Source organism: Ambystoma mexicanum, chromosome 12, assembly GCF_040938575.1.
Source record: "Ambystoma mexicanum isolate Mex_15411 chromosome 12, UKY_AmexF1_1, whole genome shotgun sequence".
Taxonomy (NCBI): Eukaryota; Metazoa; Chordata; class Amphibia; order Caudata; family Ambystomatidae; genus Ambystoma; species Ambystoma mexicanum.
In genome coordinates this window covers 421,715,630-421,741,415 of record NC_090936.1, presented here as the reverse complement: position 1 = coordinate 421,741,415, position 25,786 = coordinate 421,715,630, and the positions used below count along the sequence as shown (strand labels likewise).

Below are 25,786 nucleotides of genomic sequence, written 5' to 3'. Positions count from 1 at the left end.
TTGAGAAACAACAGGAAACAGTGATTTCGTGGTATTGAATGGTAATTACGCTGTACCTGATTTTGGTATGAAATTCCTTGTTCTTATAGAATTTATATGTGCCAAACAGAGACATCTTGAGGCTAAAAGGCATTTTGCTTTGGCGAAGTAGCTTCCTCAAATTGAGCAACAATTATGTAACCCCTCACCCCTGCATATTCCTAGGGTGCAAAAGAACGATGAGAACAAGACTGACTCTCAAACACGAGAGGATAATGGGCTCAGCGACAAATAACCTAAATCTGCAGCAACAGTCAATGCTGTGTACGCATAGCTATGTAGTTATTGGGGCACAGGGGCAAACCAAAGTGAAAAGTGGACTTACTAGTCCGTTAGTACAATAGCTAGGAAGCACGGATCACCAACCGAGTAGTGAATGTGAATAGTTGAAAGATTACAGCACTAGTTGCAATTGATCCTCAACTTAAATCAATGAAAGACAGATGTCTACATTTTATTGTTTGCCATTGGTGAATATGTAATTACTGTTACTTGCCGATTACTTGCACAGGTTTTTTTTAAACATTGTTGCTTGAATAAAGCACCAGGTGTAAGTTGTACACCGTCCGTAAAGACAACGCGAGGTGTATGTTGCCCTTACTATCTATTGTGAGTAGTCTCATCAGGCTGGATTAGCAAACCACGTGGATCAATCAATCTTACCTTTATACACTTGGAGTACTCGGCCAAGACCTGCTCCACCTGATTTGCTCTCTTCGGCTCCTGGAAGATCTATTAGACATAAATTAACAAGTTTGACTTTTCTGTTCAGTAGCAGAAAGGGAACTCAAGACTCCCTAGTTTGTGTAACAACACTCTTATTTGCCTCTTATCTGCTTGTGACAAATCCCATGGATTAATTATTGCTTTGAAATGTACAACGACTGCACTCCTTACAAGCATTGGCAATGCCAACAGTTTGGGCTTTTGTGTAGATATGGGAAAGGCACTTGCCAGGCCCTTCCATAGTGGTATTAACTGCCATTGATGGTAGAAGGTACAAAACCGTGCGAGTACATGGGCATCTAATAGCAGTGCCTGGCAAATGTCTAATACTTACACATAAGCCAAAAATGCTTGTTTTTAACAGCTACGGACATACATGGTTCTTATAAATAGAGTGGCTGAAGGAAGACCTGGTTAAAGACATTTTTTACACCAGTAGCAGGTTTACAGCTCCAAATGAGTCATTAACTCTGAGAAGACTGCTTTGAAAAAACACTGGCAGGCACTTGAGGCTTGATTAAAGCGAGCGCAAAGAGGTCCCATGGGGAGGTGTTTGAGGAGGGGAGTGGCAGGCACTGGGAGGGATTGGCCAAAGGGATTACCATGGCCATGGGCAGTCACTGGGTAGGCAGTTAACTAAAACACACCTATAAACTGTCTGCGTTTGAGTGTCTGATATCTGAGCGCCTTTTGCAACCCCTTGCTGGGCATATCTTAATTTCGACCCGTCACATGTAACAGTACATTTTATTGAATCACTACATTTCATTATCAGAGCATTGTCTGCTCTGAGCATTGTCCTTGTGTGTGACAGCTTCGAGCTGTGGCATGCAATGTAATGATATCAATACTTTACGTTGTAACAGGAGTCTGGAAACTGCAGCTCACCGGATGCATTGGACTACCAATAGCATGAGCCCTCGCCATTACTATTCTGCACAGGCCAGATGGGAACTGCAGTCCAAACCATCTGCAGAGCTATAGCTGGTACTTATTTCGTCACACCTTCACAGGTGTGTACTGCGCCCTGGAGCACTATGTCTGAGCAGTTGACCAAGCATCTGTACAGGCTTGGCCTGCTGCCAATGCATATTTCGCGGCCGGCGTTTTTTCTAAAGGCAGGGTTGGCTAGTTATCTCTGCCATTTTACTGGTGGCGGTGCAGGGATGGGAGAGTGGAAGCCAATTCTGATCTGCTTTTCATTTGTGCTATGGTAGGTGTCATTGTGGGAGCAGTGTTCATCCTGAGCTGAGCTACTGGGGCATTTGAAGATGTCCAGACTAGTTCCGCCTGCATGTGTTCCTCTGACTCAAAGAAAAGAGACCATCGACTTCAAATAAAATGCCGTCTATCGTCAGACAGTGCCGTGCGCCATGACAATCTGAAGTCCCTTAGAAGTGTGATAGGGCGGCGACGCCACTTTTATTGGCATGGGACACATTTGCAAATAATTAAGCAAGAGTGAACAGGGTTAAACATGATCGCATTGGATACAAAATATAGTAATGTGACAAAAGCATGATAGAGTACGAATTCGAATCACAAAATACCGAAAAGCAGAACACAGAGTGATAATTTAGAATGTAAACATTAATTCCTGTTTTTTTTTTTAACAAATTTGCTTGCAGCAGGGCGTTCTGTGACCCAGATGAAACAGCTGCAGATGTTGCAGCGTCGAATTCCCGCACCGAGGCTCACATGACAAAGTGCAGATGTTGCAGAAAGGTGAACTTAAAAGTACCAAGCAGCCCACAAGGCATCCACCCAGCGCTCGCATCATTCCCTCTAGTCTAGGCTGAGTTCAACAAAGAACAGGATGGAGCCGCAGCCAATGCTGCCAGATACTGTAGACCAGGGGTGCACAACTTGTTTAGCTAAGGGCCGAGTGTACCACATACGCCCCAGACAGTGGGCCGAACTATCAAAGTGAATGTGCTGGTAGTAGGGGCATCAGTTCACACATTTTAGTTAAAAACATGTCCTTAAAGGTCTCATTTTTATTTATTACTTTTTTACTGTGAGGCATCATGCCTAGAACTATTAGAACTGCACATATCATGATGCAAAGACAAAAACTGTACCACAGAGGCTTGGCACCGGATATGACTGACTTAGTGACTGACTGACTTTAGGCCAGGCAACACTTCATTAAATGACTTGGAGGGCCAGAAACAATGTCCTAAAGGGCCGCATTTGGCCCAAGGGCTGCATGTTGTGCACCACTGCTGTAGACAGAGCGCTTAAGCTGTCAGTGGTAAACCCATCCACTGTACCCCGTGAGGCAGCCCAGCCAGCCATTGTGCACGGAGCGGTCACAGGAAACGAGGAGGGACGTAGGTGGAAGCAGCACACAGTAAAAAATAAGACCGATAAAAAACAGGGCGAATACATATATGCTCCAAGAAAACGTGCGCTCCGTGATAGGTATTCAATGGAAAGGCTATGTTGCATTGCTTTACAAAAGTTTTTGAGGACTGAGTCACAGATAGCCTGTCGCCCACTGCGACCCTTACAATGTTCTTCAGAGTTCGGCAGCATAACTTTATAAGAAAGTTATGTTATAAAAGACCCCCACCCTGGCAGCCCGGCACGCCGTGCAGAAACTTACAGGATGGTGGTCTGCGGGGAGACGGCGGCCAAGGTCTCCAGCATTTCTTTATTGGACATTTGTATGGCACCTATACACAAGTATTTCCAGGCCCCACAAGACGAGATGGGGAGTGGAGGGCAACAAGGGAAGTATGAGCATAGAAAAAAAGGTACATGCAGAGCACTGTGGTGTGGAAGCACAGGCAGCGGCTGGGGCAGAATGCAGAGGGACAGCAGCACCGCTGCAGCAACAGCTGCCAGAATATTGGCCTCCAAATCATGGCGAGTGGAGCAGCAGGAGACCACAGTAGAGGGGCCAGCGGCAGTCACGGCGTGCAGCTGTGGGACCAGAGCCGCAGCACTTCCTCTGGCCACTCTGGCTGCAAAGGCTTTCCCAACCTGAGGGCAGGGGCAGTGACATGCAGTGTCACGGTGGATGGTAGGAGCCAGAGGCAGGCTGGTTTACAAGCTGTGATCCTGTGCACTTCCTCTGCAAGGCAGCCAGAGTGGGGATCCGACGCCTGGGTGGCGTCCGACCCATCTCATTTCGGGATCATCCCGCAATAGCCAATTTAGAAAGTGATAAGCAGACAAAGGACTGAGAATGTAAGCAGCACACCCCAAGCATTTAGGGCACTCTGATATCCCAAATTAGTCAATGCTTAACTTATATTTAAATAAAACAATTATAAGTACTGCAAATTACTTCAGCTATTTTAAAAAATATTGTACACATGAGATGCATGGTATGTTTCCCATTCAAAGACGGCTGCTAGTTTCCAGAGAGCTTCCTTAGAGACAGTCATCCGAGATGTGCAGGAATGGGCGGGATTAGCCATAGGGATTACATTGGTTAGGTGCAAGGAACGTGGGGGATTGCAACTGTGTATCCCCCCTCAAATGTCATCTCCATTGGAAAAGCATTACAGACCCTCATTCAAAGGCCATATTTGAAGCTCTTATGTTAATGACAATAGTTTCGGTGGTACAGGTAGCGCTTTCAGAGCCACCTAATAGCCCAACCTAAAAATGAACCACTGCGTCAGAAGAGGAGCATGCAGTTTTATCATTGTTGTTAAGGCAGTTGCAATCATATTAGGAATTGGGGTTACAGTTCCTCATTACCCTACAGGGTGTGGAGTAAGAAGACAATGACCAGTCTACAGTGCATTGCAAGGAACAGCTCTGCAGACTTGTACACGAGACTGGCATGTGTTTCATAAGCTTCTGTTGAACGATTCCCTCCTGCTACTCCTTGAGAGCCTTCCAGCTTCCCTCCCTTTCTGGTTTATATGACAAAGGAAAAGTAGAGTTATGAGCTTTAAGGGAAGGTTCACCATTCCCTCTTTGACCTGCTGATAGCTGACTGTGCCTGGAAGATTCTCCATCACTTTTAAATGTTCAGCTGTTACTATGAGGCACACTAACCAAGGTTACTGTATTTGCATCCCTCTGCACTAGCACTGTTGATGGTTACCTATTTTCTCCTTACTGTGTCACCTTCTATATGAGACAAAGAGTCTACGTATGGCAAAGAGGTGGTAAAAAAAATAAAGAGAACCTGCGAAGGCCACAGAAATGAAATATAAAAGCATACCTGTTTCCCACACATAACCCTGCCCTCCTCCACTGCTATCACTGGTCTATCCTAATCTTCCTATCCTTTCCTAAAAAAATGTTGGAACTTTTTTTTCAACACTTTTTCAATATTTGAACCATGTATGGTGCTCTGAGACTCTCTGGGTAGGGCCAGCGCTAAACAAAATAAACAAAAAATGCAGTACTGGTCTGAAACAGCTGACAAAATACTGTCAGCATCAGCCCTCGTAGGTTAAGTGCAGGTTGTACACTTGCAGAAATCTAACACAATCAACTGATTCTATTAAGATGAATTGTGCCTAAGAAAAAAGTGGCTAACACTACCATCAGCTAATGCACACAATAAGGTAATGATGTACACTATAGTTTGCAGCATTAGTGTACTCTGGAAATAAAGGAACATGTATATTCTAAGGTAGCCACAACACTGGGCTTTGAAATATACAATTGTACATAAAGCAAAAAGTCTGTGAGGGAACGTTGCTGCTTTACACCTGTACGGATGGCATTCTGGAATAATATCCACACGGAATTAAGAACTTCAATTTCGGAATATGCTAAAAATCACGCTTTCCCACAAAGCCTGAACTATGGCTCTGATAGCTCCCTCTACATCTGTTGCTGTGAGATTACTGAAATGCGCAATGTAGCAATGTAGCCAGCTCTGGGGGCAAACATGGGCGGTAACGGCCCGCAGGCCTGAGGAAAGCTCTGTTCCAGCAGCTAAGTGGTGGGTTTTGGGTGGTCTGCAAAGGGTATGTTTTGTTTTGAGGGGATTGGGGGAGTGGATGAGGGGGCAACAGGGAGAGGCTCTCTGTTGCCTCCCCACATAAAACAAAAAAGATGGTGCCACCAGGGGTGGGCCTCTGGTGGCTGGAAACAGCAGGCGGTACACTGTGTATTCTTGCCCGCTGTTCCAGCCACCTGATTGGCTGAGCAACCTTCCCTGGGAGCAAATAAAAGAAGGATCCTTCGGGTCAAATATGAGGAAGATCTGGTCAACTGCTAGACAACCAATGGGTCAAAATATTCAGCTCGCTAAACAAAAGCTACAATCTGAAGCAAGCCTATGACTCATCAACCACAAAGGAATAACCCAGGGGGGTTACATTATGAGCAGTTTAAAGAAGAAGAGTCAGCGCCTGGGCAAGATGGTTTGGAGATGCTAGTTCCCAATGGGAAGCGTCTCCCTTCTATCCAGCACGGTGTACCTACTCTTTAGCAACAATTTGGATGGAAACCTGACCAATGACAGTAACGTCATCTGTGCAATGATTACATTTAAATGCGACCCTAATGTGTTAAAAAATGTTGGGCAAAGGAGATAATGAAACCAGAAGAAAGAAATTGTTGGAAATTCAGACAACCTGAAAGCCACCTGTACAAGCGCCTTCCAAATGCACAATAAATAAATATCATAATTAAAATGCTAATTGGAGGGAGCATAGTATTGGTGTTTTACTCCCATCTACATTGAAAAAATGATAATAATTTAAGTTAAAATGGTTGTATTAGTGTCTCGCACACAACAGATGTTCCAATCATGTGTATCTGAATATAATACCATGATGAAGTGTCAGGATTTCCAAAATATTGAGTGTTTTTGGGATTTTACAAGCCTTGCTAAACAAAATATGTTTAGCTTTCCTTGAACGACCCTCCTTATAATATACAAATACACTTTTTCATATCTGCTCTAGGATGTGCTGATTATACATGTCTTCTCTAATGTAATCTCATAATGATGACCCACTGCACGAAAAGGAGCCATCAGATATATCCTAGACACGCATTTTCTGTCAGCTGTCAGAACGGAAGTAGGCATACCTTTTTCTTCAAAGCCAAGCGTTTGAGTAATCCTGTTCTCTCCCAGTGTCCAAACACCTGCTTCTCATATTCATAAGATGCAAAGAAGCACACCAGGCCCCCTGGTACCACATTACATAGATTGACAAGAATGCGGCCCGTCTCATCCATCTGCAGAGAAAAAACGTTCTGATTAACTGAGCACTTTGGCATTCAAAAAATCTCCAGCAGTATCAATGCTGCATGGAAGACTGCAACCATTAACTCTCATTCCTGAATATTATCTCTAGACACATAGGGCCTCATTATAACTCAGGTGGTCTGTAAATACCTTAACTTGTTTTCAATAAACCCGCTGCCACCGTTGTTTCTGGACTGCCAGATCCCGACTCCTGCAGGCGGGAGGTGATGTTCCCACCAGATTTGACCTGGCGGGTTTAACACCGCCCGCCTGCTTGGGAGGCTCCCAGATGCACTATTCCTGTCAATCAATTGGGCTAGCTCAAATCTAGGCACAGTAAACTTGGATTTGCATACATTGCAAGTTGACAAGGCAAGAACCATTATGGGTGAGACAATGCTGGTAACGGCCATGAAAACAGAAAAAGGCAATGCTATAGCAATCTAAATGAGAAATAGCCTTCCTGCACGCCAACACCACAGAAATGCTGTTTCTCATTACAGAGGACCGTTCAAATTATAACAAAGAAGGGGTTAATCCCATGTCAGATAGCAAATACAACTCACTGCGTACATGCTGATACATTTTAATCTGATGATTAAAATGATTCCAATATTACCCAGAGAGAAGTTTCTGCAAACAGAGAATATAATTACTAGTCTTTTGAATCATTTATGTATTAGTTTGCTACATTGTTTCAGACCACTTCCTAAACAGATGCCAATCCGAGACCACATTTGAATGTTGTTCCTAAGTGAGAGAAGTAATTAGAACATTAAATGGTCAAAACATGTGGTGTCAGACTTTCATTACATTCTTCAAATCATATTTGGACATTGCTTATAACTAAAGAATTTTGAGGTTTAATTCCCCAATTTCATCACATTTATTGCTATTGGCTTTACTGCTTCAACACTAAATGTACTTATGTGTTATATATGAACGTTTTTCCTACATACTCCTCTTTATGTAGGGATGATTGCTCCTTTTGATGCAAGTGATATGTATGCGGATTTAGGAATGAAAGCTTTTCTTTTTGGTGGCTCGAATTTCAAATTTAATATTACCGGTAAGTTTTGTAAACATTGAATTAATTTACAGTTTGAGCTACTGTTCAACAGCATTACTTTTTATTCCTTATTGGCATACTCAAATTTGCAATGAATTGTCATTTAATAACATTTATTTTCAACAAATTCTCATTATCATCAAGTTTAGGAACCCCTTATCTACACCGGAGGTATCCTATTAATCAGATGTGGCTTTAATAATAGAGAAGAATACCAGCCACCATGACCTAACCTCAGTTATTGCGATTAGTTAAAGTTTACAACTTCCATAGGTTGGTAACTCTCATAATTGTGTGGTCTTGGAGCAATGGTGCATATTTAAATGCAGCCTCTGGACTGCAGTGACTTCGCTATCATAGCAGCTGTCAAACAGGGCATGTCTGAGCTCTGAACCTGCTGTGTGCCACTGGAGAGTAGGAGCTGAGTATCGGGAAACTGACGCAGTAGTGCACAGGTGTATCTATCTTATGCTTTTGGCATGGAGCTTATGAAAAGCAGGATCTGGTTAGCAGACCACCCTTTTGGAGATGGGATGAGCCACATCATTTTATTCTACACTCACTGCAATTCCTCACACAGAGAAATCGGGTGGAGGATGGATGGCAGAGAAGAGTGTTGAGGAGATTGAGGTAGAGATTGTTACAGTTGAGGTGATGCTAGTGAGAGAGGTTGGTACCAGGTAGCGAGAGTTAGGTTGTGAGTGTTTGGCTGGTTGCGTGAAGTTGAGTCGAAGAGCTAAGTGTAGTGTGAGAAGGGCGAGTGAGAGGGGGCAAGGGTGTTGAGAGAGCAGAGAAAGAGGGTGTATAAGGGAGAGACCAAAAATAGAGAGGATAGGAGAAGGGGAGAGAGGAGAAAAGAGGAGAAGAAAAGAGCAAGCAGACTGCAAGATTTTGATAGTAGGTGTTGCCTATCGCTGGTTGCCACTCTGGGGATTAGGGATGCCTGTGTTAGAGAGACAGAAGAACACTAGAGGATGACATTGGGATGCCCACTAGTCTACCCCATCCCTGGCTCAATCCATTACAAGCCTGAATACCTTAGCTTGTTTTCAACAAAAAAAACCTTTAACTACACTTTGGAGGGTTTTTGTGGGACCGTCTGTGACATGACAGTTTTCTGTATGCCCCCCTCATCAGCTTTATCCAGAAATCCCTAAGTGGAAAAAGGTATGTGGAAATTGTCGGAACTAAAATTCATTTTTCCATTTTACAGGACCCCAAGCTGTAATCAACTCCACTGAGATAGCTAGATGCAATTGGAATTGACTACTTATGCTTCGTTCTTACCCGCAGTGTCACAAGATCGGATAAGTGACTCTTGCTCATTTGAGAGCGCTCAACCATATTATGCAATGTACTGCTTGATGGTGTAATGCAATGTCATTCGAGACTGCCTCAGCACTTTGACACCATACAGTTAACTCTTCATAAATGCTGCATAGCATAAACATATCTCCTCCTGATGTGTAAGGTGCCTCGTTAGCAAGTCAGTGTTGAAACTGGTTCATATATGCGTTTCCACTGTTTTTTACTGCAATTCCATCTGTGTTTTTGAAGAGTTTCCGATTTGAATTCCTGCCCAAATGACATTTCCTGATGCTGCTGGAAAAGCAGCTACTCTGGGTGTCTGTTTTACAGCAAATTACTGTTTTAAGGGTTGTAATGCAGTCACACTGCTGTTTTTAAAGGGTTTGTGAAGGGTTGCTAAGCGTATCTACTGCCCAAATAACCATTTCACTTGCCAGCATGAAAGGTGCCTTGCCCGACAGTTTGATGTGATGTAAATTAATTTGTTTAAACCACATTTTCTACTCCTTGGCTGTACTGCTTCTCACCCATTTCCAGAATCCTTAAAACGTATACAACACACAGAGCATTCACTCATCAGCAATTCAGTGGAATACATAGTTTATTTTCAAACAGTGGCTAAATAAGATTGGAAAGGATTTTGGTCCCCTCCAACTCCTAGTGACTTTTTTTCTTCAATTCTCCCACACTGAACGCTCTTCTCTGTTACATCTGGATACGGTCCTCATTGACAGCATAAGGCAAGGATGTGCCAGGACTAACCTACTCGTGTCTGGTTCGGTTACACTACCCATTCCTATTTCCAAACAAGCCTCCGTGCTCCAAGAGAATGCTTGAGCAAAAGCCAAGGCCATCACACACATACCAGTGGTTCTTGCTATTTAAGCACCAATATTCTGCTACCCAGCTATAGTCACTGCTACCATTTTGCAAGCTAGTACTGGCTTGCACCCCCACATCCCAATCAGTTTGAGTCAGCATATTGAGTATGCATGCACCTAAGCTTAAACAAGCACTACCCCCATAATCCTGCCTATGCTAAGTCTCATTAATATTTCATGCTCAGTCTGCCTGTGGCGACTCGTGCTTCGCCTTCCTACTTTCCCCTTCTCGCCTCAAAGTTTAGTCTGGATAACGCTGGCAGAATTCCCCAACCTGTGGACCAGCTTCAGGACTAGGACACAGACGCACAGAGAGACACACACACAAAGACACAGAGACACACACCCTGACACCCCCAAGAAGGAACACGCTCAGATTGAATATTTAATAGAATCTCATGGCCGCTTTCATCAAAACTCTTTTTTTTTTCTCAGAGCCACTCACTATCAAAAGTTAACGCATTTTACATTCGCTCATTCTCACGGGTAATCTCTTGCATAGGTCCTCCCTCCCTCCTGTGCACATCCTCACCCTCCTACACGTGGTCTTTCTCTGTCAGTTGTTATGACTTAAGGCAGCCGTTCTCAAAGGCATATGAACCTGGTGCTTAGGGAGGATTGATCTACCCCACTTTTTTTAAAGGGAGATTTTAGTGGTGATTTCCTGATCAGGAAGGCAGGGGACTTATAGGTCTTCAAATACAGTGCTGTGAAAACATCAACACACACCACTTCTGTATGAACTTCAAAATTATTACACACCATGCATGTGGGGGACTTAAATATCACAGCACACAATCTCTGTGGGGACTTCAATATCAGTCTGATCCCTACTGAATCCGGCAAAGCCGACTCGGTCCGACATCGAAGGCCGGCATAAAAGGCTTCAGACCTGTCTGGGCCCCTTCTGCCCTGCAGCACCCGAGCGAGCAGTGCAGGCCTGCATCTTGACCGCACTGCCTACAGTCTCTCCCACTGGAGTGTGGGAGCCGGAGCTCCACACAAACCTGGCCGCATTCCCTCCACCCACTTAGCATGGAGCCATGTTTGCCTTGCCTCCCCCTTTTGGGCCTTGCTAAGGGTTGCCAGTGATTACATTCTGCAATGCAGGACCGAGCCGGATGGCGAAGCCGACTCAGTCCAACATCGAAGGCTGGCATAAAAGGCTTCAGAGCTCTGTCTGGGCTTGTCCGGGCAGGTACGGCGCTCCAGACTATATCGCTCTTCTGTCCATGCGTTCTGGTTGCCAACATTCTATAATGCACAAAAGTACTATGTCCGTGACTCCTGCCCATAGTTACCTTCTTTGCAGTGCAAACATCCATGAACTGAAGGAAAGGAGATCAATACCTCCTGTGTGTATGCGCTGCATCACCACTGTCTGCAACTGCATATGCCTCCCACAATCGCTCCTCCTCCACTCAGCCCTCACCTGTCTCTCGCCCCTGCACATCAGAACGGCATGTGCCCCATCGGCTCCATAGACACTTCATACATGCCAGTTAAGCGTGGCAGCTGGCATTCGCTTCTGCCCATCCCCATTGCTGCTTCATTAACAGCAGCCTGTCTCATAACAAAACATCCAGTAGCCTGCTCTTGCAGACCTTCTTTCCTTGTCCACTGTGATCTAGCTATGCAAGCCCATGGCAGACGCCGCTAGATCTCGACTATCTTTCACTTCATCACATGTTTTTGAACTGCATATTCCCTAACCTGCTCCCCGCCTTAATTGGATCCATCCCGCCACATTTATCTACTAAGAGGATAGTGCCCATGCTCCCCACCCCCAACTGCCTTGACATCCATGACCATCTTTTTAACTTAGAATGCAAATTCATGTTTTACTCACTGCTCTACCTACCTAGCTTGTCCGCACTTTGGGAGCAGCCCACCGCTATATGAGGGCAGGCTCTTCCATATGGTGCACATGTTCGACTTGCAAGCCACCTACTTTGACTTTTGCAGCTCCTCACTGCACTTGGATTTTACCTGGTGCCTACCTTATGTCTTACATGCTGCATTTTGCTGTATACGGTCCTAATCTGGCATTTATCTAGCATGTTGCTGTCTATAAGCGTTACCTGCACTCGGCCTAATGATGTACGCTATCTTTGTCTCATATTCCCTGCATAACTGATGTAGCCACCCCGCACCATGAGGCGTGGCTTTGCCAGTTTGGGGATTTACCCTAATTTTATCTCTGATGCATCTGTACACCTGATGTAGCCCCTGCACCATGAGTTGTGGCTTTGCCAGTTTGTGCATTTACCCTAATGTTGTCTCTCGTTTATCTGTATGCCTGATGTAGCCCCGTAAAGCATGAGGCGTGGCTTTGCCAGTTTGTGCATTTACCCTTATTATGTCTCTCATGCATCTTACAGATGTAGCCCTCGCACCATGAGGCGTAGCTTTGCCAGCTTATGCATTTACCCTAATTTTGTCTCTCATGTATCTGTATACCGGATGTAGCCCCCTGCACCACGAGCGTGGATTTGCCAGTTTATGCATTTACCCTAATTATGTCTCTCATGCATCTTACAGATGTAGCCCTCGCACCATGAGGCATAGCTATGCCAGCTTATGCATTTACCCTAATTTTGTCTCATGTATCTGTATACCTGATGCAGCCCCCGCACCATGAGGCGTGGCGTTGCCAGTTTGTGCATTAGCCCTAGGTTTGGCTCTCAAGCATCTGTATCCCTGATGTAGCCACTCGCACCATGAGGCATAGCTTTGCCAGTTTATGCATGTACCCTAATTTTGTCTCATGTATCTGTATACCTGATGTAGCCCTGCACAATGAGGCATGGCTTGCCAGATTATGCTACTAAGAACCACCTGTATGTTGTAACGTGTATGTGTGGTCTTGCACTTTTAAGAATGTCACAACACACTTACTGTAACTAGCTCCCTGATGCCTGAGGGTTTTGCTCGCTGCTATAAATGCAATAAATAAATAGCATAATTGCATATGTTTAGTGGTTAAAGAGGGCATTTTCCCATCAGGGAAAGCACATTTTGATTTACAAACAAGATACTATTTTCAATATAAGGAAAATAAATCCACATCACCCCAATTGCATGTTTGGGAGTGGCTAATCCTATTGAGTTAGGGTTGTGGTGAATTAGTTGCTCTGTACCAATGGTGCTATTTCAATATGGGCAACTGGCATTACAGAGATGGACAACAAGGTTTGACTAAAACAGAGTGGTGTACCCAATTGAGTGAGGCTTTAGTCATATGGGTTGCTCCACAATAATGGGACCAAAGTGGACCTGAAGCAAGAATGTATGCAGGAGGATTATAGTACCTCATGGGTATACCGCATGGGGCAGTATGGCACTGGTACTTTAGGGGTGGATCTGGTTTTCAGGATGCCCAAACCCTGTACTGCAGGTTCCTCTGGTTGGGTACAGCTCAAAGACACCTCAGAGTTCTCTGGGTTTCCCCAGTAGTGTTCCTTGTTCTGTCGCTTCTGGACTCTAAGCTTTTGTAGGTGGTTGAGCAAGTACAAATTCCACAGATCAGCCCTCTCTGACAATCAGTATCTCCTACCATGCCGATTTTCTTTCCCTCTTGCCCGCGTCTACATCACTCTTTCAACTCCTGCCACCTGAAACATATGGTGTTGTGCGATTGAGGTTTTTATAGTAGTTTGTGTTCTTGAGTTTCATCAGCCTGATTTGGTATTGGCTATCATCATTCACATTTTCCTGGAGCCCCTTTGAATGGCTAATCATTACAGGGGACTCTAGGGGAACATTTGCAATGAAAGCTATGGAAGCCCCAGCGCCTCAAGTAGAACGTGCTCTAGGCTTGAAGGGCAGTTCTCTCTTAGCAAGAGTGTAACAGAGTGTGATGCATTTTACAATCCACCTTGCGATGGCTGTTTTAGAGACAGGTTCCCCTCTGTACCAGCTGCCACTGAAACGAAAAACGGGTTTGTTTTCCTCAGTGGTTTAGTCTTTTCCAGGTAAAACATGACTGCCCTGCGCACATCTAATGTGTGTAGGCATCTTTTGGCCACGTTAGTGGGGTTCTGGAAGAAAGTAGGCAGTTCTATTGATTGGTTCATATTAGGGGTGTACCGAACTTCGGCTTCGAGTAAGTATTCAGCCGAATTCCGGCTGAAAAAAGCTATTTGGCTCCGGCCGAATAGTTTCTAGCTATTCGGCTCTTGCCGGATACTTTGACATTCTCATTTGAATACAATGCAACATGAACTTAGAAAGGCAAATGTAGACTTCAGTTTGCAAAACTGAATAGAATTAGACCAAACAAACTGCTATTACACAGCTGAAAAATATCTTATATTGTAATCTGCTCTTTCGGGCATGTTTTGTTACAGTTCCTTAGACCAAAAAGGTGCTCATCTTTTATACTTAGCCTGCAACAACACAGGAACATCTTTTCTTTTAGCAAATGTTTATATGCAATGTGCACTTTTTTCAGTTGGAAAAAACAAACTGAAAGAAATGTGCATAGATACTTTCAGTTCCTGTCATGTCACTTCCCATTGCGTACGTCATAATCCCCCCATTTCTTTTTTTAAGGACTTGAGTCCTGAGTTTAACATTATCTGATATTTTATCCGGAAATTTTAAGTTGCATATGTTTGTGTTTTGATGAGAAAGAGTGGCTAGGATAAGTGAAAAGTGAGCAGCATTTGTGTGGGTGGCATGAATAGTTGCGAGATGTAGTTCACACATTTCAGATTTCCTCTTGACTCGTCTCCTGCATGAGCCGACATGAACCATTTTATACATTTCTATGTGATCAAAACTCAACCACATCGACTTTACAACTGGATAGAGAATGCAATGCATCTGATTCAGAAAGGCAGTCCTTTTGCATTTGTGAAGCCTCCTACTTTAACTGGCACTGAATATGCAACAATCTTCTGTACATTTGGTCCCTTCATTTTGGTTTAATCTGCTTTATTTCTGGCTTTTATACTTTAAATAAAGAGGCTACATAAATTACAATGAAGAGAAATAAAAGTATAGAATGCATTTAAAATTGTGCTTTATTTGTTTTTTTAATAAGTGTGTTTTTTTTCTTCAGTTTGGAACATGATTTATTAAATAAAGCAACTATTTGGCTTCGGCCGAATAGTTGACAAACTATTCGGTATTCCGCCGAATACTAAATATGCTATTCAGTACAGCCCTAGTTCATATGGAACTTGGAAATAAATGTAGGCGCAAATTGAGGGTGAGTGCGCAGAACCACCTTATCTCTGTGAACTGTAACGAAAGGGTCTAGAACTGAAAGGGCCTGTGGTTCTCAAACCCTCCTTATAGAAGTAATAGCCACTAGGAAGGCTGTCTTATAGGTAAAATCCTTGAGACTTGCCTTATGCATAGGCTCAAAGGGGGCCCCATGAGTCAGTCAATACCACATTTAGGTCCCATCCGGGAGCCGATTAGAAATGGGGGGGATTCATTCTTGTAACCCCTTCCATGAAAGCCTTAATAACTGGTATCTTCTACCACAACACCTTCTGTTGTGATGTAGTGTAGGCTGAGAGAGCAGCTAAGTGAACCTTCGGGGAATTAAAAACCATGCATGAGTCTAGTAAGTGAGTCAGGTACAACACAATGTGAGTAGGAGAGCAGTCAATGGGATTGATGCCCTTGGCATTACACCAGATAAAGCGCTTCCATTTACTGGAGTAGCAATGTCGGGTGTTAGGTTTTCTTGCCTCTCTAAGTAGATCCATGCATCTCTGAGGAAGTTGTAGGTGTCCAAACTCTATGACCTCAGGAGCAAGGTTGCCAAGATCAGGGTTTGTGGGCATAGGTGAAGCGTTTCTCACTTGTCCTGAGATAACATGTTGTACGGGCAAGGCAGTCTCATAGGAGTAGAGAGTAACATCTCCATCAGATGAGAGAACCAGGGTTGGCGGCCCCCATGGGGTCCACAAATATCATGGTGACTGGTTCCTGGTGCATCTTGTGCACAATCTATTTGAGTAGGGGAATCGGGGGGGAAAAGCGTAAACAAATTTCCCTGACCATATTATTCAGAGACCGTTCCTCTTGGAACGGTTCTGGGGGTATCTAGAGGCGTAATCTACGCATTGGGGGTTCCCCAGAGTTGCAAACAAGTCGATAACTGGGAAGCCTCAGTGCGAAAACGTTGGAGATGATGTCTTTGTGTAGTCGCCATTCGTACGCTGCGGGCAGTGGGAAGTCTCTGCTGAGCACGTCCGTCAGAAGACTGAGTTCCCCTGGAACATGTTGTGACAACAGGAACATCCTGTGTTTGAGAGCCCATATCCAAATGTTTTGGGACAGCTTGGATAGCCCTGGAGAGTGAGTGCCCCCTTGTTTGTTCAGGTAGTACATGGCCTTGGTGCTGTCTGTCAAGATAAGGACTGTCTTCCCCTGTAACTGTGTCTGAAAGGGTTTCAGTGCTTTGAATACAGCTAATAGCTCTAGCAGATTTATGTGGTTGGTTCATCTGGGGACCACACTGAAGCAGGCGAGCCCACCACCCATGAGAGATGCATCTGTCGTGAAGTGGCTTCTACTGCGGGGGTGGTGAAGGTCTTCCTCTTCAAGAGGTTTTCCCTCGACCACCACTGCAGAGAGAGAATGAGGGCTGGCGAGACAACTACAAGATCTTCCCATTGTTTGCTGGCCTGGCACCACTGGCTGTTGAGCCACTCTTGCATGGGACGCATGCGCAGACGCGCGTGAGGAACCAAGTAAATGCAGGACGCCATCATTCCTGGCAGTCGCATGGCCTTGCGTACTGTCACTTCTCGACTGGCTACATACGGAGGGATCTGAAACAGCATGTTTTGAACCCTCTCCTTGGAGGGGAAGACAAGGCTATGCTTTGTTCGAATTAGAGCCCCTAGAAACTGTTTGACTTGACTGGGGTCCAAGCTGGACTTCTTCTCGTTGATGGAGAAACCCAGACTGAATAAGAGGTCTATAGTCTTCTGAGTGTTCAGTAGGCATGTTCCGTAGGATTCCCCTTTAATGAGCCAGTCGTCGAGGAAAGGGTAAACTGTGACGGATTATCTACACAGGTACGCTGCTGCCACCACCAGTACCTTCGTAAACACCCTTGGCGCCGAGGCAATGCCGAAGGGGAGTACTTTGAATTGATAGTGCTTGTCCTCTATCATGAATCTTAGGTATGTTCTGTGCGCTGGCAACATTGAAATATGAAAGTTTCAGCAGCAGGATTACCTCTGTAAAGCGAGCCTACGAAACCTTTGAGGTTTGATAAATTTGTTCGCTGGGCGCAAGTCTAGCACAGGATACATGGTGAGATCCTTTTTGGGTACAAGGACGTACACTGAATAAATACCCTTGTTGACCTGTAGAATCAAGACGACTTCTTTGGCGCCCTTTTCTTGAAGGATCTCTACCTCTTGCAGTAGGATGCGCAGGTGTTCCGGAGTCAGGCATCTTGATGTTCTGAATTGGGGTGGTCAGCAAAATTCTATGCAGTACCCGTGGGCTATGGTCTTCAGTACCCACTGGTCTGTTGTTATCCCCGCCCATGCTTGAAGGAAAGATGTTAGACGCCCCCGACCGGGGTGGATGGGAGGAGACCTGGATCCGAAGGTCATTTCTGACCTGAGGCCGGGGAGCCCCTAGGGGTGGAGCCTCAGCCTCTACCCTTTCCACGCCGCTGTCCTCTAGGTGGATAGGTGGTAGTGGTATGAGATCCTTGTCCTGAATTCCAGTTGCTTCCAGAACTATACTGGTTTTGAGGGGACCGAGATTGCCCACGAAAAGACCGCCGAGAGTCGCCCCCTCTCTGTTGAGAAGGTTTCTGAGTAATCTGTTGAACGGACTTGAGTGTCTCATGTTCTTTCTTGGCTGTTTCAAGTGCGTCGTCCACTGCCTTGCCGAACAAGTTGGTTCTCTCAACGGGCTTGTTTATCAAGGCAGCCTGGGTCTCCGGCTTAAACCCGGAGTTCCTCAGCCAGGCATGTCGCTTGAGCAAGGTACCTTGTGCCAGGGTTCTTCCCGCTGTTTCAGCAGCATCTAAAGTGTTCTTAAGCACATTCTGATTTACCTGCTTGCCTTCTGATACAATGTTGAGCAATTTAGCCAGTAAAGGTTCCGGTACTTCTTGAAGGCCTTTTTGCAGTAGGTTCCACTGGACGTCTGCAAAGCTAGCCAACAGGGTGGTGTTATTGGCTACTCGAGTGGAAATGCAGCAGCAGTTGTGACCCCCTTCCCCAGTACATACAGCCTCTTGGACTCCTTATCGGGCGGTGACTCTCCTGTAGACAGGGGTACGCACGTCCGTTTCCTAGTAGTGGTAACTACTAAAGAATCTGGAGTGGCATGGCCCATAATGTAAGCAGGGTTGGTAGGAGAAGGACGGAACAACTTCTCCACCCTAGGGTTCACTGCTCTGGTTTGAGCTAGTGTCAACAATGAGGGTGCCAATCATCTCTTGATAGAGTTCAACAAAGGAATAGCCTGGCTGGCAGGAGGCTTCCCTTTGAGGATGTCCTCCACAAAATCTGAGTTCGGCAAAACTACTTGTGTGGCGATCTGAAAATGTTCAGCTGCCTTTTTCAAAATGGCGTTAAACGCCATTTGATCGTCCACAGGGGAGACTTGACGGATGGGGGTGAAGGGGGTGGAATCCCCACACAGGGCATCGGGGTCTGGGGTGTGAGTAGGGGACGCCCAAGGTTGATCCACAACCTGGCGACTGTCTTCCCAATAGTCCATAGGATCTGCAGGGCCATCCATATTGTAATAGTCCCAGAAGGGGGCATCATCTTGCACATAAGTGTCCACAGGGACCTCGTCATCAGTGAGGTTATAGGTATATTCCTCATGAGGATCGTCAAAGGTCCGTCAAAACTTGGCCATAGATGTAAAGGGAAGGTCCTCCTGAGTCCGCTTGAGAGCAAACTTTTCAGAACAAGAGACACATTTCTCTAGTCTGTCCATACACCCCTCAAACTTCTCCCTGGTCCATGAGGATGAACCAGAGGAGTCCAGGGGAGGAAAGGGCTCATCTTCTCTTAAACATCAAGATTTATCCCCTAGTGTGCTGGATAAAGGCACTGGATTCTCAGAATAGTCCTTGCAGGGTTCTGTATGCTGTGGCGAGTCTTTCGGCGCATCCTTAGGCCGTTCCGAGTGTCTCGGTGTGTCTTTCAGCCATTCTGTGAGTCTCTCCGCATCTTTCGACCTTTCCTTCTGACCAACCGCTGAGGCGAACCTGCCAATGCCCGGGGTAAAGGGGAGATGTGCCCGGTGGACCAAAGGCTGCACGGTGGATTTTGGCACCGCCGGTGCCTTAAGCGGCGTCTGCGCTGTGTCCTGTAGTTTCTTGATGGCCGTGTGGGTTTTAGTGCCAGCGCCCTTTACTTTAGATTGCCCCGTTGCCGCTGCTGCGGTTGCGGGGAAGGCTGCCGATCATAATCAGCGGCACGTTGAAGCATTCGATGGGGCCGTTAGCGCTTTGGAACGCTTCGACTGTGCCACCAAAGCAGAACCTTGGGTTGTGTGTTAAGTGTTTGAATCTTGTGCGCTCCTGTCGCCGGGTTTCTTGCCCGTAGCATGACTTGCGTTGTGCCTGTCGGGGATTGACGCTGCGGATCTAGAACTCTCCGCCGTTAGGTCAATGGCCTCTGAAATGGAGCCCTGGTCATCGCTCGTCCCTTCATCACACTCAACAGTTGTGGTGGCGGGGGAAGAACTGTCGGCCTGCGACATGCCGTAGGCTGCCCACCGCTTCAGGTGGCGCTCCTTCATCGTCTTAGGAATCTACAAGCCGCACAAGCCACCTCGTTGTGGTTGAGGGGAAGACAGTTGTTGTACCGACGGTGCTCGTCTTTCCACAGATATTTGGCCCTACATGAGGGCCTCTTGTCCATAGCGCAAGACAGGTACAGCGATGACAAAACCCAGGGAACAAAGAGGGTGAAAGAGGAAAGGCATACGTGAAAGAATACGTCCACCCTGACCCCACTCTCCCTACTGTACGTGCCAGCCAGAAGGCCCGGCCACGTGGACGGCAGCACCGCTGGATCAACAAGATGACGAAATACCGCAGTAGTCTTCAGCGTCGCACAGGATTCAACCGTAAAAGTGACTGAAGGGAATAAACGAGCAAAGTCGATAACTATAACAATAATGCAATCTCTCTTTAAGAGCTCTGCATTAGGGCAACCAGTTATCTGGGCGGGAAAAAACAATCTGAGGTTCCTCGACGCATGAGGGATCTTGGGTACACTACACGTCACGTTAGGGATAGTGTTACAGGCACGCCCATGTTGACGTCCCCTTTCGATCCTCGAAAGACAAGATGCAATACTCTGCGGTTACCACTGGATGTCAGACTATATGCACAGCATGTGCTTCTAAGCAGATTAACAACCATCAGAAACATACTTTTTCTTTGACAGCTTTCAGTACCCCAGTGAGAATGCCGAATGGGCAAAGCTTATGTGTTATTGTGTGGCTAGATTGTCCTACATTGGTGTAGCCAGTCTGCATATAGTTTCATACTGTAGCATGGCATTTCTTAGTGGCATAAAGAGGTAAGCCAAGATGAGTGTTCTTAAGTGGACATAATAGCGTACATTGGTAAAGCCAGTCTGGATATAGTTTCTCACTGTGGCATTGCATTGTTTACTTGCGCAGCTAACATGAGTATGTTTTTATATTGTAATACTGGCAAATATTGGTGCAGCTTGAATGGACATGTATGGGCAGAGCCAGCATGACATTTTCTTTTAAACTTGCATATATTGTGGGATATTGTGGGCAAAGGCATCATGAAAATGAATTGGAAAATGCTTCTGTGCATTGTCGGTGACTTGCAGCCATTGGAGGTTTTCATGTGTTACTATACAAAATCGATTGAAAACTGTGTGGCCTTTTAAACAACTGTTTACAGAAAGTGTGCTGCAAAATGTACCATTTTAGCCTATTTAAAAAATGTTCTCTGGGAAGGAAGCAACACAAGCCCCCCTTTGGTATTTCATGCTCCCTCGCTACGCTCAGTCACTCAGTCACTCCACCACATTCGTGGGAAATATATACACCCTTCCTATAATAAAATTCACCAGTCACCACTGTCCTTAGTGTACCCACTAGCTCAAGGGACAGGGTCAGTACCCTGACTTTTTCAAAGTATCTAGAAAACTGTTGACATGAGAATTGTACTAAATCGTATTGTAATAGTTTAGTACAATAGCATGCCCATTGCGCTCATTTTATTTCTTCCAGCAGATATTTCATGGGAGTTATTTCATGCAGTTACGACCACCAATATTTGAAAGAACGTGTCAACGGGTGCTCTTATTTTGCGATCTGCACTCGACTGACTCTGCCGAAGTGATTACACAGATTTTGGTGCGGAAAATATATTAGAGCTTGCTGCTCCATTGACTGTTGGTAACCGACGGAGGCTGGGGGGGTGTGGGGGGCAGAGTCGGACTAGGGCAGCTCCTTAAACTGTCGGGCGTACCCTGTCTCGTCTGTTACCCTACCTTTGGTGGAGTAAAGGGCTGTGAGTTTCTTTTGGTAGTGTGGAAACGCTCTCTCTGCCCCTTATAATCGGAAGCAAATTGTACACCGTTTGCTATCGTTAAAATACTATTAATAATTGCTCTTTCAGACGGGTGCTGCGAAGGAATCTTCTCCCTCGTTATTACTGTATATCAATTTTATATATTTTTGCATATTTCTTTTTATGGTTGTAAAGAGTTTTATTGGTCAAATCTAGCACATTGCACTTTATCCTGGTGAGCATATAGGTCCTTATGGCCCATCTTCCATTACTGGACACCGGAGGCTGCAAGGTATTCCTCTCTTACGTAGATGCCAGTCACAGCTCATTATTTTCTGTTTTTTATTTATGGGGGAAATATGAAGTAAATCACCATTTTGGTTGTTACCCCTCGCATGTACATCTCTGAATTTCTCGGGATTCTCTAAGATCCCCCTTTATTGTCTGAATTGCACCTTGTCCTGGTGGAATCTTACATTTGTATAAAGTGTTGATGATTGTTGTATTATCCCTGTTTGACATTTTTTGGTCACATTGAGGTTCTAAGAGGTACACATTTGGCCTCACTTTCTCTTCTCCCTCTGGAGTATTGTCTGGTTGAACACATTAGGAAAGGCAATATGGGCACTAGCGTACACTCCCATAACCTTAGGCCTAAGAAAGGGAAGAGAAATATGTAGCCTAATCAAGCCAAACGAGGTGAAACAGAGACTGGAAAAGGGCAATGTCCCCAGAGTAGAGGAAATAAAGATAAAAGCCAGATAATGCTGGATAAACGGTCTCTAGAACAACAACCTAAAATATCGAGTTCCCGTACCATAAAGGAAAAACATAAAGAACATGGGTTGAGGATATACAACCCCTCCCTACCAATAGCTCTATGATTGACAACAACTCCTTGTTGAACCTGGTTAGGACTTTAGACGGCAATCAAAGGGGGTACAGACAGATTTGGATATTTCTCATGTAGAAACCAGTATAGAGACTGGCACTAACATGAACAATATAATAGGAACAAACTTGTCAGCCAACCAGATCTGGGAAAATTCCTACAGGAAGATGCAGAGTATAATGAGGGTGAGGAGTCCTGGAATGATCCAGGTAATGGCAATGAAAACTCATTTAATTTGACAACAGGTTTAGAGGTGATAACTCATTAAACTTAGGAGAAAAACTGGATGTCTTGACAACCACTATTGATGTTCTCCTTGGTATATGTACAAAGTTATTAAACGAATAAAATTATATTAAGTCTCTGGTACATCACACCATAGAGAACGCAAAAGCACTGGAAAGTTGTGGAAAATGCCAGACCTGTAAAATGAACGAATCTAAGATTGGGCATGACGGTATGGGAGATTTGAGTGAATTATACCTGGTGGTGGTGAAGGAAAATGAGAGAGGTATGGTACAGGAGGATGGGAAATTGGCACCAGATAATTCTGCAGTGGAAATGCTTGAGTATGAAGAGTATGATGGCAATAGAATGGGTGAAATTACTACCTCACATGGATCAAAGAAGAGATCACGACGCAAACGCAATAATAAAATAACCACCCGAAAAAGGGTCGCCATGGCCAAAGTTAGGACTAAATGTGCAAAAAGGAATAGTGTGGCAGTGGCGGCTACAACCCCCACAGATGTTGAATGTGTCAAAGTTGGTAATAGATTTGAAATTACAGAACGCCAAAAGAAATTGGGTGAAGATAAAATTCCTCCAAAAGAGGATGGGGGTTTGGAAAAATGGTTAAAGGGAAACGATCACTATCAAAGTGGTAGAATTGGAAGATAGAGACCTTGGAAAACAAAGTAAGGTGCTTAAATATCCCCATTAACAAAATGGCCTTGACCCTTACAAATAGGGAGCGAGATATATCTGAAATAGAGCGGTTAGAAATGAGTGGAAACTCTAGAATTAGCACATGTAATAATACAACTAATGAAAAGGTGACATATGGCAATTTGGTAAAAAGCATTAGGATCACTGAGAAAGTCACTACTGAGTTGTATCCCTTTATGAATCGTACCTGGCTGTTGGAACAATTGATACAAATCCCACAACCACATAAAATCAAACCAAAGGATATTGAAACAGTCCTATTACCCGAGTCTGGCAGCTGGGAAAATGGGGTCATTGTACAATTTAGATCTGCTGTTCTTGTAGATTTCATTCGAGAACACGCTAAAAGTATTTAGGATAAAGATTTTCAGATAGTAATATGTAATACCATAGCTAATTTGGAACTAAGGGAGAGTAAACTTGAGCCTGGGAGGAATCAAAGAAAAGAAACCAATACCGAGGGAAATTATAAGGAAACATGGATCCCGGAGAGTACTTACTTCCCAGACGATTGAGATAAGGAATGCAGGCATGATACCACCTTATTGTCTTGGAATAGTAGGGGATTTAATTCCCTACTCCATCCTGATGGCATACTATTACTGATGGATAGCGATATATTTGCCCTCCAAGAAACTTGGGTATTTGGTGAAATGTTATTGGAGGGGTATAACATATGGAATAAAGCGGCCATTACAGGGGAGAAAGGTCATCCTGTTGGTGGCTTATGTATAGGGGTGAAGAATCATATCCCCGGTAGGGAATATGACTTTTTTGGGAAATCCCCCTTTGTTATGTGTGTAGCCATTGATAATGTGAGTCCCTTCAGTGAGATGCTGCTTATTAACATCTACTCACGCCCGGGGGGACAAAACATGACCGACATAGGCGACATCATAAATAACACCATTGAAGGATGGTTATTAGAATCCCCAAACTCAGAAATATGCATAGTAGGTGACCTCCATGCATATTGTGATGTGGCTAAGAAGGACATGGATAGATGGAAGGATTTATGGGACGACCCTCTTGACACCATGCCGGCTGAGATGGGGAAATGAGGGCTAGACAGGAAACATAATAAATAATAAATGGAACCTATTGGCTGAAACTTTTATTAAATTGGGACTTGGAATATCTGGAACCAGCAGATGGGCCTTAAGTGGAAACACCTGGACAAATGGAAAGTTTGGCTATCGCCTTGACTATATGTTTGTTAGTAAGAGATTAAGAAATTCTATGAGCTCTTTTGAACACATAGTCACCACACTCAGCAACCATAAGGCATTGAAGGGAACATTCGGAAAATGTTCCCAACAAAGCTGGGAAGTAGGAAAAGAAATGAATATACAGACCTCTGCTGGAGGTAATAGGATTATGTGGTCAGAGAAGAATTTAAAGAAGTTTGATAGATTATTTAATATAATACCCTTAGATGGCCATGAGATGGTACTCAATGGCTTTAAGGTGATCGGAAATTTACTGGGGCTGATCCAAAAAGAAATCTATAAGATGTACGTTAAACAAAATAAGGGGAAAAATCCATATAAATAAATATGACTATCAGTTCCAAGAAAGAAAAGGGGAAATGAAGAAGGATATTAAGATGATTAAAGGGATGATAGAGGTAAATGAAGAGGATAAGGAATTAGAAATATTAAGACAAGATATAAAAATTGGCTCAAGTCACACAAGTACAACATTAATAATGCTAACTGGAGGAGCATATTTGTGCTCTGTAAAACCCACGACTCCAAAAAAAAATGTGGTATCTGTATCGCCAATTTTTAATGGAAGAAGGAAATAGTGAAAATAATGAAGTGGGTCAGGATATCTGGGTGCAATCTATCTCTAGGTTTTTCTATGAAGATAAAAGGATAGAGGACTTATATAAAAGTAGCTGGCAATACAAGAAACAGAATTATCCTTATGGAATACTAGAAATCATAAATAAAACAAAAGCATCTCGAGCCCCAGGCCCCGATGGGCTGTCTAACATTGTAATGAAACATAAGCCTAAGAAATGGGCATTGTTGTTATTCCACCTTTTTTCTGGGATCTGGGAAAAGGGCATTGCTAGCTGGAGAAAAGCTGTAGTTGTACCAATTTTTAAAAAAGGTTACAGAAAGATCCCTGACAACTACCGCCTACTAGCAATGGCAGACAGCCGCTGTAAGGTTTTCTGCTCTCTGCTTGTCAACAGTATTAATAAATGGAGTAAAGCGGAAGGCATTCT

The 25,786-nt window shown here is 44.5% G+C and overlaps 1 protein-coding gene across 3 annotated transcripts in view; it reads right to left on the bottom strand.

Annotated features, from left to right (window-relative positions):
• DDX11 (DEAD/H-box helicase 11) overlaps window positions 1–25,786 on the bottom strand; it is a 1,292,375-nt gene that overhangs the window by 179,282 nt on the left and 1,087,307 nt on the right. For all 3 annotated transcript variants that reach the window (XM_069628571.1, XM_069628573.1, XM_069628572.1), the window contains 2 exons: window positions 6,781–6,930; window positions 703–771 (listed from right to left, as the gene is read on the bottom strand). In XM_069628571.1, the coding sequence (XP_069484672.1) occupies window positions 703–771; window positions 6,781–6,930 (219 nt within the window). The remainder of the gene's footprint in view (window positions 1–702; window positions 772–6,780; window positions 6,931–25,786) is intronic.